Here is a 23,284-nt window from a genome sequence, read left to right as displayed (position 1 = left end):
GCATCACATTTTAAAAAAATTTGTCTTATCTCTCTCCAAATCACCCATAAAACAAAATTATCATTGAAACATTCATATATATAAAACTTGGCTTTGATGGGATTTTTTGTTTTGGATAAAGTAATAAAAAAATCAAAACTTTTAACCCTAAAAATCAGAACTTTCAATGTATTTTTATTCAGACTTTGTCCATAATTATATGGTGTCAGAGTGTTGACTGCTATGAGTGCAAAGTGATTTTCATGTTAAGATCAGAAATACTTTTCTTCATCTAAAAATTTTCAAATTTCAATTGCATAATCTCTAAAACCTCCTCAATAAATATCAATGATTTTTTCAGAAGAACTTTATATTTCATCTGTTATGTTCTACAATATAACTCAATACAGGGTTGGTTGTTTTGACTGACCTCATAACCACATATCCTAAATAGCTTAAAGCTTCTAACAGTATACAGATATTTATACTTAATTTTATTGCCTTTTGAATCATATCTAATTAATAATCCTGCCACACATGTTGTAATTACTTGGCAAACATGTAGCTCATGTTACCCTATCAAATTACGTAACACACAAGCTACTCACAAGCGTACTCCCTGAAGAAATGTTATTATTATTATTCTTCGGTGTACCTAACCTATCAAGCTTTTAAGTTTTACATTTTAATTACATTCATAACAATAAATAAAGAATATACATGAAAAACAAGGAATATAATACTTACCTGGATTTTCTTTTCCTTAGCTGTTGATGAAACTTAAGCCTACTTTTTCTATACTAATGGTACTACCACACTAAATAAAGTTTGAACTGAAAGAGAAATTGACTATTCTCTGTACAAAATACAACGTACTATAATACATCATTTGAGAGATGAAAACCTTGGCTTTATATTATTATAAGTAATATAGTATTAAACATCAGAGAGAACTAGCGGCAATTTACAAAATAGAGGATGTAACAGGTGGGTATGGCATGAGGGGCCATATTTTCTATTTGATGGCTCTGTAATCAAATAAGGTCGATTGCTATAAAATTATGCTTTGCCCGAGTGATGATGACATTATAATGACTAATTTATGTTAAATTTTGTACTTCTTGTATGGGTAGTAAATAAATTAAGAGACCAGAAGATGCCCAGAGAAAAAAAATGTCACAATTTTCATACTAGTAGAAATCCAGGATTTTTTTTAAATATTGCCTTATGAAATTAAGAATTTAAAACTTAAATATTATTAAAATTTTGATTATTAGCTATAGTTTTGTGCTAAGTTTAATTGTATAGCACGATAAGAAAGTAGTTTAATTATATTTTGAACATAACTCACTAATACCTTGTGACCAGCATAGAAAAAAAATGCCCATTACAAGAGTGTTAACAAGCAATCTCTGACAATAATAATAACAAAAATGGTAGGGCACTTTGTAGCAATTATATACAGCATTTAGTCTTTTTTTTTTCTGAAAATTTATAGGAATAGGCATTATTTTATGAGAAATATAATAATCGGATAAAAACCAAAGGCATTATGACTTTTTTTTGTTATCAGGAGAGTTGAGTGATTGTTTACCCTAGTTCAGAAGATGGTCATGGCATTGTTGTAGTACATTATCTATGAAACATTTGAACTTTTCGTGAAGCGTGTGAAGAACTGCTTTAAAAAATGAGCCAGAATACATTAGGGTTTCTTCTTTTCAAGATGGAAATGAGATAGGATTCAAAGCTAACCTAGAAATTTAAATTAGTAAATGTCTGAAGTGTTACAAGTATGGATGCAATCATGATTCACGCCAGATGCTCAAAAATTAACAGTAAAGAAAGGTCAGATAAGCTTTGGCAGAAGAGGTGCTGTTAAAAGCCTAAATAGTAGTACGTATGCATACCAGAGCAGTCAACTTAAAGATGTATTCAATGTCTTGGTCTCAAATGGGGAAGACAGAGAAGGTGCTGTCTTCCGATGCAGATTCGCATCGGCATGATGTGAATCTTGACAACACAAAGGAAGAGAACAATTCAAGATCAGATAAAGAACAGAGAATAAAAAGACTTTTTCTGAGTGAAGTAAGACTATTACATGGATAAAAGGAGAGAGGAGTACTAATATAATGATGAAATAGCATAACCATAGCTTGCAAGTGACCAACTATGGTAAGATAAAACCACCTTAACAACTACTCAAACCACAGAAAACAGCACAGCAAAATTTGGAGACAGTTTTAATGGGTAATGAAGAAAACTTTACTATAAATGTACAACATTTCAACAAGACTATGTCACCATCAGGTACATAATCTTGACAAAACATTGTACATTTATAATAAAGTTTATTTCATTATCCATTCGAGCCATCTCCAAACTTTGATTTTCAGAGAAGTGGGCTCCTTGTCATCAAATTCAAGCATAGCAAAATGATCCCTGGATCATGCCCTACAGAGTCATATACCTCACTCTTTAAACTTCCAGATTTCTGGATCTGATGGGATATCCCATCACCAACCAAAATAGTATTATTTTCTGTCATTGAGTCACAGATTGCTAGTTAATTAAATTTTGAAAGTACCCTGTAACAATAAAGGTCATGACATTTGAACTTTAACCTAGCCATTTACATAGGGTTTATAGAACTGTATGTTGACTTGATTAAATATAAACCTAAGATGGGTGTAATTTTTGTATACTTTGTTTCTAGAATTGCTTTGCTGCACATAGCCACAAAACTAAAAAGCTTAAAAAGTTACTGGAATACAATTTTGAGTTATATAATTCTTATTCTTCATGTTCAACAAGCATGCTGATTATAGTCAAATTTATAACTCCCATTTGTCTTTAAACCTTAAGAAAAGTCACTTGCATTAGTGTTTGAGGCTGGAGATATTTCATTTAATTCTAGCTTTTTTAAAGGAAACTAATTAAATTTTGCGTAGTAAAAAAATTAACCATTTTTCAAGTAGTTAATCTAGATATCTCAAAAATGGAATATTTTGTTAGTTTACAGAAACAACTGTAATCCTCCTTTCACTCACTTTTTGATGTTTAGCTCCACGAATGTGTGCTGCATAAGTATCAGCACCTGTGCAAGTAACGTCACAGAGCTCACATCGAAGAGACGTTCCACCTCGGGGATTTGGTACAATATTATTTCCCTGTTTTGATGCTGCTTCTTTTTTCTTGTGTTTCTGACCTTCTACATGCTCTCTATAGGTCTGTATAAATATCAACATAAATATACACAAATTACCACTTAGCACGAGTTTATAAACGAAAGTTGAATATTAATTGTCAAAAGTGTTGAACACAGCAAAGTAGAACTGACTTAAGCATGCTAGAAGTAGTCTCGTGATAATACACCACCCACTGAATGTGATCAGAAGCAAGATTTTGGCCACATCTACACGTTCCAACCACAAACATGACAAACAACTTCATAGTTGGAACACTTTACAGCCAAACCTACTTTACTGGTGGTGGTGGATGCAACTTGAACCTACTGCATCCTGAACCATGAGCTACTTGATCATAAGTGCTGATAAAAGCAGCTGCCAAAGTGGGCCTACCAATGATATTTTATTGAATAAAGCATAGTAAAATATTTTTTAGGTTAGTAAAGCAAATATCAATGTCATAAATATCACCTTCAGTACAGAGTGGTCGTATTGTAAATAAGGAATACTAACTTATCTAATTCCTAATTGAGCTATATTCAACTAATAAGTACAAATTTGCCAGACCTAAAGTTTAAAAATGAAGTGATATTTCATTATAATGCTTTTGTTTTTCAAACTACGAGATTTATCAGCATGTGAGATTGTTCACTATATCTTAATCCAGTAGCTTAAAAAATAATTCTTCAAATACTTGAATAGTTAAATTTTTCATTTTCTGAAGTTATTTTGCCATTTCTCTATCCATTTTTAAAACTAATTCTATTTTAAATTTTTGCAAATGGCTGTTAAATAATTAAAAGTGATTTTTTTTCAAAGTTTTTAAAATTTTTATTTTTGACAATAAATGTTTTCCTAAATTCTTTCATTAACACTGCTGGATTAAAAATGATAGTAGGAATCCAAGCTTCTTTTTATGTCATTCCTGATGTGTGAAGACCATTACAGTATTTAAAAATGTGGCATACCTAAAAACAATTGTTTGTATTTAAGCAAAGCTATAAAAATGATTATCTATGCTTTGCTCATCACAGGTACCAAAACTCAGTTTTAAGCATTACAAGCCTTCAGACTTACTGCTGAGCCCAAAAAAGATTAATTTAACTTAAAATCTGTAATGTTAAAAAGCAGATCCCCCCACCACACACACACACACAACTTGAAAAGTTTCAGGTGTTATTCTTAAAACAGAAAGATTTAGCATAAAGCTTAAATCACTGTATTATTACTGGCTAAAGTGGTTATTAGTGAAGGATAAAAAAAAGACACAGTAAACAATTTTGCTTTTAACTTACTTTCTATTATATGTACTTTATATTTCAACTTAGTAATATGAGTATATTTGATACTTAATCTTTAAACTGTAGTCTATTTAACATTATATCCTCGATTTTATGTTCAACAACAATGAAAAGGACAATTTCATAATTTGTAAAGTTCAAATGAAATTTATCCAATAGCTTTCTAATCATACAAAATACAGACTGTAACATTACCGATGAAACTGTAATACATTAATTTGCATGAACTGAGCCCTAATGGCTCCAAAAACATGGATCTAAAACCCCCTGAACTGTTATTTTTACTACTGATCCAATGTTAACTGGTATAAAACACTACATAACTTTTTTTTATTTTTTATCCTCACAATGATCAGTTCATTGATAGTAAAATATTTAAGAATTATATCTGTCAAAATTTTCTAAAAATCAACAAAAGACCAAAAAAATAACTAATTTAAGCTTTCACATCTTTAATAACTATAATAAGATACTTTCCTCAACTTATAAAATATATAAAAAAATCTACTCGTAAATCCTGCTACCATAAAAAATACTCAAATATAATGTTATCAATAACTTGAAAAAATGTGATAAAGTATAAGCCATTTGTTACTGATAACTTGTATAATTAGCAGTACTAAGTTATTTTAGAACTGAATTTATTTCAACGAGCATTTGTTTTTTTGCCAAGAAGCATGTGAAAGCACAATAAAATCCTTCAATAAACTTTCAGATTGCTATAACATACAGGCAATCCATAAAATGGAGTTAAAAAAACCATGGTTTAACTGGAGAAATAACTTACAATTTCAAAGTTGGAAATCATAGGTATAATTAAATAGAAGTGCAATTTGACTAATTTTTGACATATATATTTATATAAGAAAAATACCACACCTGAGGACCAGCACAACTAATCTTGCACACTTCACAATAATGTAACTGTTCAGGTTTGGGTGCAGCTTTTGGCTTCTGGAACCTCATAGGTACTCTTTTAAAACCAGACCAATTATTACTGTGAACTTTTGCAGGCTGCATATTAGAGGTGGTGGTATTCTGTTGATTAGTAGTGGTATTAGCAGCAAGAGGTGTACTAGACTGAGCCGTCTGTTGTTGATGTCCATATACAGGAGCTAAATATAGAACTGATATTTATTAGAAAATGACTTTTCCTGATCAGAGTTCTTAATTTATACTTCAAATACAAATATTCATATGACAATTATAATTAGTTTGAAAAATGTTTTTCTTATAATGTCTTCAAAATGTACACATAAATCAGAAGTTTCTTTATTTATGTCTAAGTTCTTCTAGTAGTACCGATAACAATTACAACTAAAAAACAAAACCAGAGGTGCACAATCTACAGTTTCATTTTTTTTTTTAATTTAAACAACTGGTAACCATGTAAATAAAAGAGTATTACTTCTAGTTGTGTAGTTTCCACTACTTCCTGTATTAAATGTGGAGTAACTCGAGGATACTCCAGGTGTGTTTGTTGTGTAGGCATAAGATGAAACTGTACCAGCTTGCACATTCTGAGTCTTCTGTGGTTGGCGCTGAGATGCATATGCTGTATTTGTTGAATATGAAGGTTTTCCTGCAGCTATAAACCAGAAAACAAATATATATTGTACTAATTTTAATAACTGGAGAATAAGACCACATCAGCACAAGAAAACTTCTTATACACTATACAATCTATTCTTTATTTATCCCACTACATGGAGTACTGATATTGTTAAACTGTTATTACAATTATTTCACACTAACATATTAATCTAATCCTTTCCTAGATGCTTGATTATCTATGCCTTAAATATAAATGGGACTTATTACTTTGAAAAATTATTAACTTGCTAAATAAGAAAATCCTGAAACCTGTTCCAACACAAAAAAGAAGCTTAACTCTGTCAGAAAACCATAATATGAGAAATGACCAGAAATCTTTAAGAATACAGATGATCCCACATTCATAAGGTAGATGAAGTGCAATTCAATTAGCACCTCTCCTTAGCCAATCAACTTTTATATATAAGACTACAGATGATCCCATATTCATAAGGTAGATGAAGTGCAATTCAATTAGCACCTCTCCTTAGCCAATCAACTTTTAAATATAAGAATACAGATGATCCCAGATTCAAAAGGTAGATGAAGTGCAATTCAATTAGCACCTATCCTTCGCTTGTCAAATTTTAAATGTAAGAATACAGATGATCCCAGATTCATAAGGTAGATGAGGTGCAATTTAATAAGCACCTCTCCTTAGCCAATCAACTTTTAAATGTTTGTGAAGATGAAATGAGCAGATAAAAAAAATAAAATGCTGATGTAAAATAGAGAAGAAGAAATAATGCTAGTTTACAACAACAAAGCTACATTAAGGAAACATAACTAAAATAAACACTGACACTGTGATCACAAGGTAGCAATCAATAAATGTAGGCAGATATGTTTTTATAACCTAGCCTCAATGATAATTTATGTCTGATAAAAAAATCAAGTATTTGTATATGAAAGTTAATCACAAACCATTTTATACTTTAATGCCACGATTTACTGGGGGAAAACTGTTATATTGCAAGACATTTCATGTATGTATGCATGTGTAATGAAGTCACATTTGAAAATATTTTGTGTCTTGAAACTTAAAAAAAATAAGGCATTTAATGCTGTATGGAAAAAGCCATCTGAAAAAAAAAAAAGCATTTTAAGATTCATATTTTGTCATCATCTGATCAACATATATAAAGTTGATATTTATGCAGTATCAGCAGCAAGTTATTCTTAAGGTTCATGAGATATCAATCAACTTTTGATTGCTAATCAAATATATTTACATCACAGATATATATTGTTACTAACTTATTTTATTACCATAAATGTTATATTATTAATTAAGGAACTTATCAGTGGAAATAAAAAAGAACATAATAACATGTCAACCACACTGTACTATATCCAGTGCCAACAAGACCTTTCACCCAATACTTGGCTCATCAGGCCAGTTGGTATACAACAGACATAGTACTAGTCGAGATGCTATTTATCAATTTTGTTTAAGTCATTATATATCAGAATTATATTTGTCATTTTTACTGTACAAAAAATAGGGTTACATATGGGTAAAAATACTAATTTCCTCTATTCTAAATAAAACTTTTTTTGAACCACATACAATTTTTATTTCACCAACAAAAAAAATTAAGAAACAAATAATATATTGCTTCTGAAATGGTTAGTGTTTAGTTAGTACGAGATATAAAACACATGATGCAATGTTTATTTTCATTATTGGTGGAAAACTGGTATGAGTTAGCCAATACAATTAAACTTTATTTCATCTTCCTGCAATGTGATTTCCTCCTTATTTTTTTCATTTTATACAACATGAAAACTTAATTGTGCTGCTAAAAATCATACAGATTTTTAATGAGCGACTGAGTTTCATTCATTACTTTGGTGTGGTCCTGCCGAGTCTCACCTAAGAAAACTGATGTATAACGAGTTTGGCCATTAAGAATATTAACACCTCAATAATTACAGATATCTTTCATTAAATGAAATGGAGCAATATCTTACAATATATAATAAAATAAATAGATATAGTGATTCACAAGCACTACTTCCTGCTTTAAAATTATTTATATTTTATGAATGCACTTTAATATTTTAATCACAAAAAACTGACTCAAAAATTTTACGTTATAACTTTACTCATTTGTATACAGTCATAAAGTAGTTTTAAAACACTTGAATTGAAACAGATATATTAAGAGATGCCACAGTGAGACAAAATATAGAGCTGAGTAAAGTATACAGTCACAAACACAGCAAACAAGTCACACTTTCTGAAGAAATCTGCCATAAATTAATACATCACATTTTTTTAAAAGTTTATTTATAAATAATAGTTTCAGTGGATAAATTATTCTACAGTATTTTGTCATATTTGTTGCACACCTACATTCATTACAAAGTAATTTAAATTAATATTCTATTAAATTTATAGTACCTTTGATGTTGTATCTGCATTTCAGATATACATTAAATGGTGTATCATGTATAATTATGCATTGTAAGTAATTTTTGGTAACTGATGTGATCACAGAACGTAGTTGACATTTTTTAGAGACCTATGCTTGACTTATCTTGCCAGGTTGGTTTCTTTTCCTTTTGCTCTAAATAATTGTCTAACAAATCTAACTTTTAAGATACTCTATAGTTAAATTTTGGCCAATATTCTACTGCTAATGTTAAGAAACACTGTTAGTTGGATTACAAACCTAGGATCTTAGGAACAGGGAGTGGAAATATTATTCATTGAACTGGGCTTGCTCGTTAATAGTGACTTCGAAAGTTAAATTTATGCTCCCACTAGTGGTGATTAGGGTTAGCAATTTTCAATCCTCAATTTGTTTAGAGGTTTCTTAGCTGTTGGATGTGGAAAGGCTTCTGTAATTCCCTTTTCTTTAAAAGTTACTACTGGAATATTATTTTGTATATTTTTACTGTATATGGTGATTCTCTTGTCTGGCATACAACGTAACATTTGAATTGCTTGTTTTACTGTCTTATGTGACACTGATTATCTTAGATATTAATCTTAACTGGACTTGCTATTTCACCAATGTATTCATTCATGTTCATGTAGAATGCAGCAGCTTAAATTTTTCTTTCTTAAATGTATTTGAAGGAGGGTGTTGTTATTGGAAATGGTCTAAAGAAGTGGTTTCCAATCTGGGGTCCAGGTAGGTAATACCATCTAATTAAACAAGTAAGTTTTTTAATACTGATGTTCTTTTTAATTGCACACTCAGTTATATATGTCTTTTATTTGATAGTGAAAAGTGGGAGAACAAATTAATTAGTAGTTAATAAAAACAGTTTGTTGGGTAGGCGGAATCCTTCAAAAACATGGGGTCCGTGGGGGTAAAAAATGGTAATAAAAGGGGTCCTTGGTGGACCAACGGTTGGGAACCACTGGTTTAAAGTGACAATATTGCAGTTTCACTCATTTTCACAAGATAATCAGACATTTTTTAATTTGTGGATTAATAAAAAAATAACTAATACTTTCAGTGATGCCTCTTGATATTTTTACTTTTCTCTGAACTTTGAATAAAAACTGAAGTACTTAAGAATAAAATTGTTTGCAAATGGCATATGATAATTTTAACAAGCATATTTTCATAATGCACAAAACACAGGGTATCTGTCAACTTATTATACCAGCTACATGCCTTTCTTCTAGGTGATGTTTTCTAAATGAGTAGGAAGCTATTGTACTTTTGAAAATTATCTAAAAACAGCTGTAGTAAACTGCTCCGTCTAGAATGTGAAGTAGACAGTAATTCTAACTGTTGTAAGCTAGCATCTCCACCACTCTGGATGAATCGTTCTCTCTTATGTATTAATTTCCAGAAATAAATTATAATAGGGTGTTTGAATTGGTTCATTATTTTTTTAGCTTGCCAAAAAATATAAGATGGACATCAGGCTAATTGTATGATATAGTTGCACCACCTTCTATCCCTACTTGAGAGATCTTTCAAAGTGCATTTGGAGTAACTGCAAACATAAGTTTAACTCTTTATGGACTAGTATCTCAGATTTTTTATATAGGTAAAATGAAAACATAGACTATTAAAACTTTATGTGCAATCTATATCCTCTAATTAACTCCAAAATAAAATCATAAATGATATGTTAAGGTTTTAAATTTTCTTAAGATGTAAGCTTTACTAACATATGTTTTGGGTGAATTGATTTAAAAAAATGTAAACTCCTAGCCCTAATTTTCTATTTATGCCCTATTGTAATTATTATTGAGGTGGTGGAAATCTTTAAGTTTCTCACCTGCAAAGAAAACTTGTCAGTGGATGAAAATGAACTACAAATTTGTAAGTTTTCACTAATTTGAGGCTTATGTTTAGTTCAAATAGTTTGAAAAGTAAATTTTTGAAGGTGATGTCAAGAACTGTACAATTCAACTATCTGAATGTTTCATTTTATAATTTTTAAGTTTTTGAAGCTAACAGAATCATAAATATATCATCTGAAACCTTGTATTATTTTCTTTCTCACAATTTAGCTACCACAGAGCTCCATCCTTTCCTTGGCTAGTTACAACAGATTGTAAATTTACAAAATTTCTTACTATGTCTCAAGGTGCCTTGAGTCTAAGTAAAGCTTTTGTTTTTTGTGTTAGTAATGGTTTATTATTATTTAAATACCATGGAAAAGCAATAGGTTAGTTTAATGAGTTTAAATCATCCATATTTATCTACTGTACTGAAGTAATTTCCTTTGCAGTTTACATTAACTCCCACGTTTTGTAACTCGAAGCCATGGTGAATGCTGGTATGTCACTTCGCCCTCAAGCAAGGGCAAAAACATGAGCACATGTACTTAAATTAGTAAAAGGAGGACATTTACAATACTTCAGATCATTTTTTATTGCACAATTTCTATTAAACAAATGGCCTAACACATGACATAACTAGGCCTACTATCACATATGTATAAAAACTGGCTTTTAGGTCAATGAATATGTGGGCCATACATAATGTAGTAGTAAATAGTTATATTATATACTGGTTTTAGTTTATTATAAACCATAAATTTATTTTTAAAAACAAAATTATATTTTAAAAGGTTCCATAGTTTTCATGCCATGTGTTTGAAGTGTCTGTGTTTGAAATACTGTGACTGTTATATATTATCAATTCTTATTAATGCCAGTTTAAAGGTGGCTTAAACCTTACCACCAGGCTATTCAAGGAATAATGCAGTTTTCAAAAGCCATAACAAATCAACATACCAGCTGGTATGTATACACCTTCTTCAGGATTCAATTGAAGAAAAAAGTTAATCTAACGCAATGAGTACACTGGCAAACCAATACACCAATTAAGGTGAGAACTTCAAAACATCAATGAAAGACAAGCCTCTGTAACACTGACAAGTCATCATACACTATCATACAATAAAATTAGTGAAATCTGATTACCACTACTAAAAAGTATAAATGCAACATCCAAAGTCACTATTAACAAGCAAGCCTAGTTCAGTGAATAGTGCTCCTTACATAATCAATAAGCCTATGATCATAAATTACTTTCATTAGTGTCTCACAAAATAACTGATTAATTGAAATTGTGATTAACTTAATTAATGTAATGAAAAGAATCAATTAGTTTATCCGATTGTCACCAGTTTCCATTATTTCAACTATCCAATGCTTGTTGTAGCTATCTTGCAACAACAGAAGATGGCAGAATGTATACGAATTATGTTAATTTGAGAATATTTACTTAAAATAAACACCCTTGCATTTGGACATTGCAAGAGGTTCTCACAGCCTAGTAATAAAAGGCACATCATGATTACAAGTGACCAGCAAAGGCAGAGGATGGATGAACAAACCAGCTTCCACCTGTCCTTCATTTTGAACAATGCAGTGCAGAGAAACCAAAAACAGTGACAACATGGTGTCCTAGGTTTTGTAAAATCTGCATCTTTTTTCAAAGAGCAGGATTGGGTTACAGAACCACACATTTTTATTTGGCTTTTGCAAATGTAAGTTTAAAATCTTCATTGCTCTTAGTTTTAAATATAATAGGTAAGTCCACTTGGATATGTTTCTATATACCCTATCAAATAAGCAATTTGTTCTGAAGTACAACTGTTATATTGCTAAAGCAACAAAATATATAAAATATGACATTTTAAGCATGAAATGAACAATACTTTTTAAAAGCTACACTAAACATGTATATACAAGGAAACACTAAAACATACAACAAACATACAGCATCAGAAAGATGCCTATCCTTCTATTTGCACTTACACAAAATATAACGGCACACTATTTGTCAATGAAAGTCACAGAACATTTATAAATGAGCTATCATACTTCCTAAGATATTTGAAAATTATATATTTATGGAGCATTTGAGCAATAAATATTTAATACTTGTACTTACCTCTAGTTAATTTGATAAGAGTAAGCTTTTTCCTTACATTTGCAATAAATCTACTTCTATCACTATTGCATTAAAACACAACTATTTTTTCACTCACACAGTAACAATGGTTTGCATTATTAAATCATTTTATCTGAGAATGACATTTACATCAAAAAATCAACCTGAACATGAAGGTATTACAGTGATAGCAAGGATGTTCTTTCTTGTCTACTGATATTTTCCATATCATGAGACAAATAGAAACTCAGTATTATATAAAAAAGGAAGGAAAAAGTATGTACTGAAAATTCATTAATTCCATAAACAAAGCTGAAACTAGGCACAAGTACATTCACATTGGGTTACTCTTATTAACTTTTTCTTGGTACAACTGATACAAAAGTAGCACAATTCTTACTGTTAAAAAAGTATCCAAGAGTAACTGAAGGACATCTCTCGGAAAAATTATAGTAAAATTTATGTGAAAAAAAGGAGTCTTACTGACTCTAGATTTCATCAAACTTGTTAACAAGCACACACATACAGACACAGACTAGGTGAAATTTATTACTTCCTTGAATTTCTTCAGTCAAGATCATTCACACTCAAGTTGAAAGACTGCAGCTGCTTTAAAGCCATTCAAAATAATGCTTAACACACCCAGTACAGTAATACATTTTTATGTTTTCTTTCACTGAATATTGCTATTTCACAGGATGATCTGAAAAAGCCAAAAATTTGTTATGAAAAAATTAACAAGCCTCACTGCTCTGGCTTTAAACCGAAACTATAATATAATATTAATTTTATTTGTCATGCGGTTGCCCTCGGGGAAAACTGCCATTTTTCTCAATACTCACTCACTAATGACTGCACAAAGTTGTTTCCAGCACGAGGGCTTTTATTGAATACGGTTTTATTCTTGACTCCAGCATATGCAGTAGTACCACTGCTGTATCCATAAACAATGTTGGAGGTCATACCTGGATAAGAAAGGTGGTATAAAATCCTGGAATGTTTATGGTATTTACTCCCTCACATTTTCTCTCTTTCTTTTCTGGTTAACCAATACATACACGGCATCCTAAAGACATTATTCCCTATGTTCATAACAGAAACTTAATCAGCATTTTTGAAATCCTTTACCCAGGTGACAAGGTTCAACATATAAACTACCTGAAATAAAATAAATTACCTACTATCTAATCAAAACATTTGCTTATGGATCAACTTCTAACAAGAAACTGACAAACTCCATTCTGTTGTTATAAAACCATTAAAAGAAATTCTTATATCAACCACTGTTATAACACTTTAAAACAATGTTAGAATTTTGTAAATACAAATCACTAAAAATTCCCTAAATATCACACCTTATGTTCTACGTTGGCACCTACCAAAAGAAAAATACACCCTGTGTTCCTACAACTTCCTAAACATTACCTATACATATATATATTTATATTTTTGGGGGTCTTATATGAAACTTTAGAATGAAACAGAAAAAAATATACAAGTCTTCTATGATGATAAATCTGTTTTAAAATAAATTTTACTGAGAATATATATTAACATTCTAAAACTGAAAAAAAAAAAACAGTTTTCTCGTGTTCTACCTTTTATATTTTGAACTTCTCAATATAACCATCTCTTTAACCATACATTGCATTTCACAAATAAAACTTGTTTGGTTACTGGACTAAATGAAGTACACTTTAATACTATTATTTTTTTACATGTGAAATTAATTATAGCTGTGCAGAAATAATTTGTTTTAAAAGTTAGTTTACTCTAAATATATAGCTAATTGAACCATAAAAGACCTAATCTGCAACTTGAAATGACCATATTTTCAAATTAAGCTGTATAAAACAATGTTGTTCATTTTTACAAGAAATACCACATTATTATACTTGCTGGTAAGTACAATCATTAAGAAAAGTAGCTTCAGATTACAAATGAATTGCAGGAAGCCTAATTTTGACACATTTGTAATTGTAATTTTTTATGGAGAAAATATTCAATTAAACATTTAACATTAGGCCTGGCAAGCCATCAACAAAATAACTCATTCAAATCTATCACAATAATTTATCCAGCGTGAAAAGAGTTAAACAACTTGAAAAAAGAAAGAGAAAACTGTACAAACAAATACATAAATGGCTTTAACTTGAAAGAACTCTTTTATACGGCTTAAACATATTCAGCTCAATTTTGTTGGCATTTATATAAGTTAGGTTTCCAATATTATAAAAACCTGCTTTTAAATCCATTTCATAAAGAGTAGTTATATAATCTCACTGGAACAAGCCAGGACACAATGAAATGCATTTTCTTTGCAACTATCACATTTTAATTTAAAATATATATATATTAAAGAAAAAATACTAAAGAACAAAAATTCTCAAAATATTTAAGTTTTGACATATTTTACAGGTAACTTGGAATAGTAGACGAGTCTGATTCAAGACAAATTAATGAAAAATCCATTGTTTGCAGTTGTTAACAAAAAATCTGTCTTCAATTTTATGAACAAAATTTTAACCTTAAAATCTGGAGTCAATCATACAAAATTCAGTGGCTATTTTGGTCATCACAATATCTGTCAAAAGATAAAAAACACTAAAACTGCCTTTCAAAGATAAATTAGTATTATTTTTCAAACAATACAACTTATTTACTTATTAGTTCACCTCTTCCACAGAAATCTTCAATGAAAAATTTGTTCTTTTCCCCCCCTTTCTTTCATAATTTTGATGAAAGTCCATTGTCTTTTGCAAAGTAATTTACTAATAAGTACCTGTTTATAATCAGTGTACATTGGGAGAATATCAAAAAGTCATGTTTACTCTAGTTTCATTTGAAAGTGCAAAAATGAAAGGTTTGATTACAATTACACTTGTCATAAGACATTAGTATTAGGTCTATGACATTTTTAAAAACTACATTCTTTATTCAGCCTGAAGAGATCTGGATTGAGTAAAATATGTATTCAGCAATGGATATGAAAAACATAGTGTAGATAGAATACTATTATTATAAAATATTCTAATTCCTGAAATTTCCTATTGGACTAGAGTAAGAATGTAGTGTTTAAAAATGTAATAGACCCAATACTAATGTCGTATGACAAGTGTAATTGAAAGGTTCATCATTTGCAAGAAATGATGTTGATACAGTCACAATAGGGATCCCTCTTGAAATTAGAAAGATTAAAAAGAGACGTCATTAGAATTTGATCAAGAGAGGACAAAACTACTAAGCATAAGGAAAAGTAAGAATATGAAACTTTTCATGGTTTAAGATTGTTTGGTGACTGACAGGTTTAGATATGATTGAACAGACCTCAGCCATTGTTGATGAATATTTATTATTGTTTTTTACAATGTGAATCAAGGTCACTCATAAAAAGTTAGAATCTCACACTGAACAAGTAGAGGGCCAGTGAGTATATGAACCTCCTTGAGAAAGCGCCCAAAGAAAGACCATGAGGTGTGGAAAGGAATTAAAAATGTCATACCAGTGGGAGACCACACCACTTCTGAGCCAGGTATACTCTTCACCCTACAGCAATGTGTTGCCAAAACTGAAAGGGTGGAAACATGGAGGGTCCCTAAAATGTTACTAGCAGCAAAGGGAACCTTAGGTGTCAAGTGGCTATGGAGTGACAGACCCTAAATGGCAGTTCAACCTAAATCAACACCTGGCAGCATCTGAAATTGTACATCAGGTCTGCTGTAGGAAGACAGTTCTCTACCTCTCGCCTCAAAAACACTTGTACCAAGAACCTGACTCCACTCGTGCACACAACCAACACCAGATTCATCAGGAACCAACATCCAGCAAATGGTAGGAAGTAAGAAGAGCACAGGAGCTTTCATCTCCGGTCCAATACCTGTCAACAATGAGAATTTTACATTCAGTCCATGGTGGAAACAGGGAAGCCAGCCTTATACATGCAGGTAATCATGTGTTTCATCCAACTTCAAACAAACCAGATCCACCAGGAATCAATATCCAGCAGACAGTAGAAGGATGAAGACAGACATCAATTTGGGTTAATAACTCAAGTTCAAAACCTAGGAGCTTTAGGAAGTTATAATTCAGTCCATGGTAGGATGAGGGAACCAGCCAAACACATGTGAGGACTTATGTGGCTGGACTGTCTCCAACAAACACTTGACCCAACCAGGAACCGACATCCGGGTGGTAGGAATGAGAATATCTCAGCCAGAGGAGCAAACTGCAATATATAGATAGATATGGCAGAGTGTTACAACCAACTCCTGGAGACTCAGAAATTGTACATCAGATCATGGTAGGAATGACCTCACACTATTGACACCAGCAGAATGCCACCACCCTACTCTCAACTGTGTGGTATTGTGCTTCATTCAGGAGGACTGGCCTCTATGGTCCACCACCCAAGCAGGAACTGGTAAGTAGCAAGAACTCCCATGCTCCACTAGAAGAAGGGGGAAGTGTGCTGGAGAGTCCGAAGGACTGCAACAACGAAGGCAGTGCACTGGGTGACCAAGATACCCTATTTTTAAAAGTAGGTCTACCACGTTGACAGAGTCAATCAACCAACACATGGCAGCATCTGGAATTGTGCATCAGGATAGTGGTAAAAAGAGCCTTAACAGCATGGAGCATCAAAGGTGGGCAGTAATCTCCATCTGCTTTACCCATACAAGTCCATGAGTGTACGGTCTGAGACGAACATATTTATGAAGCAAAAGACCACAAGATGTATCTACAATTGGTACTATGGAACACCCCATCTCAACGGTGTGTGTAACATGAGCCTCTGATGTGTTATATTGTCTCATGCATAATATTTGATATTGATGCATATATAACCACTAGACGGATCAATCAACCAACACCTGGCAGCATCTGGAATTTTACATCAGGTCCACAGTAGGAAATGCCCCAATATTATAGTCATCATGGTCACAGGACATAGAGTGGAGATTTGACACTAAGTATACCTGGTCAGGTACCACTCATTACAGTGGGATCCATAACGTATGAATAAAAGAACTTAAAGGAAAAGAAAAAAAAAACTGAGTACTTACCAATCACAAAGAAACAGAAGCATGTAAAATGACGAATGGAGATAAACGGAAACCCAAAGAGCATGAAAGTCATGTGATGTAGGTAATGAGACATAAAGGTATGCAGGGTAGTCCACATACCCGCACTGATAATGTCCTCCAAAGGAAGAAGGAATTTGGCAGACAGGGACATGGTCAGGTAACAGACCTGATGGGAAAAAGGTGACAATCATCCAGACAAAGGGAAGAATATGCCAGGCCAATTACCTACCGTATCCAACCCATAAGGGTAATGGGAGAAAGATCATATGAAATGAAAGAATTCCGATGAATAAACAAACCATGGAAGAGAGCAGTGCGTGTCATGTACATTAAGGTTCAAATCAGGGAGAGAAGCAGGAGAGGGAGGACAAGCTATGGAGAATGAAAGAAATAACATAGGCAGGACAGAAGATTGGAACACAGACCAATTACGTAAATTGAAGAGTGGAAGACAAAGCCACCCTGTAACTCACAACAGAGGAAACTGAGAGGCCCTTTTATAAAGCCAAGTGATGAATGGTAGGTAGAGAAAGATGGTAACCCCGGCACAGAGACCAATAGTGGTATGTTGTCAAGTTACACTGATAAACCACCAAGAAGGATGGAAAATCAAGGAGGCAACACACCTGGAAAGTCTGGACCATCTGGTGTGAGACTGGACAAAAGCCACACGTGAAGATGCAGTGCAGATAGGGAAGGATGACACATGCCAGAGTGAGGCTGACGAAAAAGTGCGAGAGACAAAGGGAGAGGAACTGGCTATGATACCAATAGCCGTCGTAGAAGTGAAAACCACATCTGAACTAGCCAATATGGGGCCGCTAACAGAACCCAACAAGGAGTGGTCTGAAAGCTAAAGAAATGACATGAGGAAGAAACCAAATAGGAGGATAAGCGTATGGGTCACTATCAGTTCAATTCTGGCTGAGAGCATCCACTGCATCTGCCTGCAGGTGAAGAACAGGCGACCCAAAATGCAGATGCAAATGCATACCAATTGGAGAAACCCAACATGCACATAACTCCCTAAAAATGACAGGATCCAAAGATCACTTTGTTGGTTCTAGATAACCAATCCATAACCAGATTCATAACACTAGGAATATGACACACCAGCAAAGTAATTTGATGGCTGTGGGCCCAATGAAAAAAAATATAATGTCCAAAAACAAATGTTCCTCGACCAGGTGCCTCCTTACTTGGAGATATAAGACACCATTATCAAATTGTCTGAGTGCACCACCACCACCTGTCCCCAAAGAGATAGCAGGAAGTGAAGAACAGCTCACTGAACAGCAAGAATCTCTAATTTATTGATATGGAGAATGGATTCTGTAAGAGTCTACCATCCTGAAACTTCCTGACCATCGAGATGTGCTCCTCAACCAGAAAGGGAAGCATCAGTAAAAAAGGTGTATTTACATATAAATTCTAAAAATTCTATATACTGTGTACTTTTAGTAGCTATGCCTGATGAAGGGCATTTACCAGAAACATTCCTAATAAAACTAGTTTTTATTATAGAAATGTGTAGTAGCTTTTCCAATATTTCTTTCAATGTTTTTATAAAGGTTATTTCACTGCGAGTCTATTTTGTGAGTCTAAGTAGTGGTAATTGGCATGATGAAAAGCAAAAGCATTGTCAACCCATGTACATGGGGGACGAGGCATACTGATTCCCACTCTAACTGTTCCCCAAAATGACTAGCATGAATCCTAATATCCAGTGAAGGTGGAAAAACCAGAAACTGACCCAAAGATTCATCCCCAAGGAGGGTAAGGGTAAAAGCATAGAAAACAGGAGACAAAGACAAAATCAAACATATCTGATTAATCAAGTCAACAAAAGGAGAAGGACATGCTATTGAAAAACATATTCAAGAGAGGGAAAAAGGCTGTCCAAATTTTATTATTGTTTGCACTTAAACATGCAGAAAGAAGTGGGAGTTACAAGGCTAGTGGCTAGCAAAAAATATGTGCAGATAGAGGGCAGTACTAATCAAAAAAGCTTTTGTGAGAGGAGGTAAGAGATCATATCAGAAGGGCAATGTTTTAAGCTACTGGATGACATAAATAATGCTCCATTGTTTCCAGTACAGAGTATTGTCAATTTCATCTTCAGTTTGAAATTTATCTTGTAGTGTTCAGATAGTGCAGCTAAGAGAACTAATTAAAGTCCCTCTTTCCTTAGTTGGAAAGCCAGTTAAATTATAATAGTTATAGGACACTGTTTGCTTTGTGCATGTAATTATTCTGTGTTGTTAGGTCCATTATCTAAGTAAACAAAAATTATTTAGTGTACTAGTACCATCATTACAAAAAAAGTAGGATTAATTTTTTTGGCAATTGACTGCAAAAAAATGAGAGATCAAACACAAGTACTATATTTCTTGTTTTTCATGTATATTTTTATTTATTGCTAAATGTAAAAAGTAGAAATTTATTAGGTCAGATAATGAAAAATAACAATAATAATAAAAATTCTTCATGAGTTATGCTCGTGCATTACATTATTCAATATTGAAATGTGACCTATGTATCTGACAAGTGATTTACATCTTGTGTGGCAGAAATATTAGTTAAACATGGTTCAAAGGGCAATAAAACAATAAAATTAAGTATCTTCAGATGTAGACTGTTATAAGCCTTAAGTTATTTAGGATAAAACATTGTAATTTCCTGTTACAATCTGCAATCATTCTAGAAAGAAGAAAAAGTAATTTAGATTTATTTCATAATTTTTTATCATGGTTACAAGGTCAGTCAAATCGACCAAGTCTATATGGAGTTAGGGTAGAGAAAATAACAGTTAAAATATAAAGTTTTGCTAAAACAAAAGCTTGATATTTATTTAGGAGGTCTTAGAGGTTATACAAATGAAATTTGAAAATTTTTAGGTGAAGACAAGTATTTTTAATCTTAACGTGAAGATCACTTTGCACACGGAGCAGTCAAAACTTTGATTCCATATATTCACTGACTTTAGTAAAAGTAATTCATAAAAAAATTAGATTTTTGTGTAGAAAAGACTTGTAATGTTTATTGAAAGCCTGCCAAATTTTGTGGGGATACACAGAACATATTAAATTATATGTTTACTTTGTAGTTACCAGGTCAGCCACATCTCATCTTCTGACCCCCGTATGGAAAGAGTTAAATCATTTGTCAGAAAAATAATCAACTAATCTAATTTTCAGTCATTCCAACTGAAATATTGCCAACAACCTTGCTTGTCCTTTCTTTGCTATGGTAAAGCTACTAAGGTTATCTGCCACTGTCCTCAATATTTAACCACTAACTACAGGTAGCATTTATTGCCAGCTCCTTTTTTTCTATGTTTTAATTGCAATAATGAGGCAGGACCTGCCAACATTCTTTTTTCCCTTTGAACTACTGACTAGAGAGAAGGCAACTGGTTGAGCACTTGCTATCCACTCTTTTTTTTAATTGAGGAATGCAGTACTAATTGATTAATCAAATGAAATCAATTAGCAATGAGAATGAACAATGCAGCAAGCAAAAAACAGCCAAAAATAATACTGTTGTAAGTATAATTTAAACAGTTAAACTGGTATTTAATCTTCTATAGGAAGAGAACACTTCAGTCTATGTGCTAAAACCTTTAGTCAACCTAAATCATAAAAGCCTACTTTAAGTATTTTATCTCTCTCTCTCATGGTGTGACATATCTACGGTACACACATATAAAAGTCAGCCTTAGTTCTTCAATACAAATGGATAGGTAACAGATGTAATATTTACTCTTTTTTTTTTTTCAGGTAATTTAACAAAATCTTACATAATGACCAAACATGGCTGAACAATACCTACAACTCCTGTAAATCATACAAAGAAACCAGCAAGTTTATACTGGACAAACAAAGAAATATGTAACAATGAAATGAATGTTATACAGAAACAAAAGCTGCCTGTTCATCCACACATGGTCAAGACAAGAGACATTTATAAAACACATATTACAGAAAAGAACAAGAGAAAAACATAATACTCCATTAACCCTATGGCCCCCCATGCCATTTCTAAATTCCTTTCTGTATATGGTACTGTGTTACATTCAAAATTTAATTAAACCACTTTACTATCAATATATCAATGAAATTAACATTATAATGTATGTTATACTTTGAGTTTTATGTTATCTAAGTTATAATTCCTTTGTTTCAAAGGAAATCTTTCAAAAAACACTTAAACTGCAGTTTTCTTGTCACATGATCCACGAGCTATGGAATATCTCGACTTTGGCAGCAGTTCATTCTTAGACACATAAGCTGGCAATGTACACGAGTATGTAAACGTAAAGTATGTGTGACTGACCTACTTGACACGTGATCTCTAAAGTCTGTAGCTGTTTTGTCTGGGAAACAGCTATAAATTTTCCACCCTTGATGGGTGCCATGCCCACCTTCTATAATTTGCCTTGAGATTTACAATGTAGATGTAGTTAGAGACACAAGTGTATATAGACATTAAAAAGAGCTCAATTTAAACTATACTCCACCAATGGTTAATTTGAAATTGGTGCACAGTTTTTCTAAAAAATATTTTTTATTAGAAATATTACAAAATATAAAAATTATTTAATTTTTCTGAAACTACAAATTTTTAAACTTGTCAAATATTAAGCAATTTTGTCCACTAGTTTTATTTTTGGACCGAAATATGATGAGAACAACATTTTGGCAGCTGGGTCTAATAAGGTCACACAACTCCTTATGTAAGAAAAGTGATGAACTATGAGGAATATGTTATCAGTATACACTATATAGAGAATAAAAGAAAAAGAGGAGGCATCCTTATACCAAAGTTACAAATAGGTATCATCAGTATGTATAAAGTCTAAAGAAGTAAGAATAACTAAGATTTATTGTTGTTTTAGAATTCTAATAACCATACAGTGCAAGTTAAAATTGTCAATGATTTACTTAATGAGTGGCAAGACATTTTGTTACAAAATATCAATAACTTAAGTGAACTAATAAGTTAAGCTCTACCCTCTTTGTGGATGTGTAAAATTAATAGTAAAGTATTTACTATACTCATAAATGTAAGACTGTCTGGTCTTAATGCTCACTTTACTGTTTCTTAACCCTCTTTACATGGGCATCTTTTACTGCACATGTCCCAGTGTTATTTGTATTCAAAATTTAATTAAACAACTTTATGTTTATATTATATCAATTAGTACAGCATAAAATTGTAGCTAATAATCCTTAATTTAAGAGTATGCTAGCGAATAGCTCGTTAAAAATTATGGGGCAAGTACTACAATCCCCACCCCATAGTATAGCCTAACCTCACATTTTATAGCTGAAATAAATAAGTTTTGTGAGGTCAAGCTTGACCGACAAAGAAGCAGAAAAGTCCAGTCGAGTCAGTCAAACATCAGTAAATTTCTTTCTGAGCCAATTAAAACTAAAATAATTAATGAAATGAACTCCTAGCATACTCATAGAATAATTATTGGTAAATATCAGTTATATTAACAATTCTAACACATAGAAAATCAGTGCATTTTGGTAACACTACATTCCAACAATGTCTTTTATGTCATGTTGCTTAGCAACAAAAGTATAACCTAATATTGTTGTTAGTCTATGTACTGAAAGTATAAAATGAAATGTACAGACATCAAAACATGAAAAATATTTGTAGGTTTCTTAATTTAGAGTTTCTGTTGATTAAATAGGTTTGTTTTTATTAAAAATATTGGTGATATAACAGAAATAGCTTAATTCAGAAAC

The 23,284-nt window shown here is 32.1% G+C and overlaps 1 protein-coding gene across 1 annotated transcript in view; it reads right to left on the bottom strand.

Moving 5' to 3' along the window:
* Positions 1-23,284, bottom strand: part of LOC106458504 (zinc finger RNA-binding protein-like) — a 93,666-nt gene that overhangs the window by 48,514 nt on the left and 21,868 nt on the right. The window contains exons 4-7 of the mRNA XM_013918025.2: positions 13,281-13,403; positions 5,874-6,053; positions 5,345-5,592; positions 3,027-3,206 (exon numbers count right to left, since the gene is read on the bottom strand). Coding sequence (XP_013773479.1) covers positions 3,027-3,206; positions 5,345-5,592; positions 5,874-6,053; positions 13,281-13,403 — 731 coding nt within the window. The remainder of the gene's footprint in view (positions 1-3,026; positions 3,207-5,344; positions 5,593-5,873; positions 6,054-13,280; positions 13,404-23,284) is intronic.

This window comes from Limulus polyphemus, unplaced genomic scaffold (genome assembly GCF_000517525.1).
Source record: "Limulus polyphemus unplaced genomic scaffold, Limulus_polyphemus-2.1.2 Scaffold477, whole genome shotgun sequence".
Lineage (NCBI taxonomy): Eukaryota > Metazoa > Arthropoda > Merostomata > Xiphosura > Limulidae > Limulus > Limulus polyphemus.
Note: the sequence above shows the minus strand (reverse complement) of the source record. Positions and strands in the feature narration are given on the sequence as shown.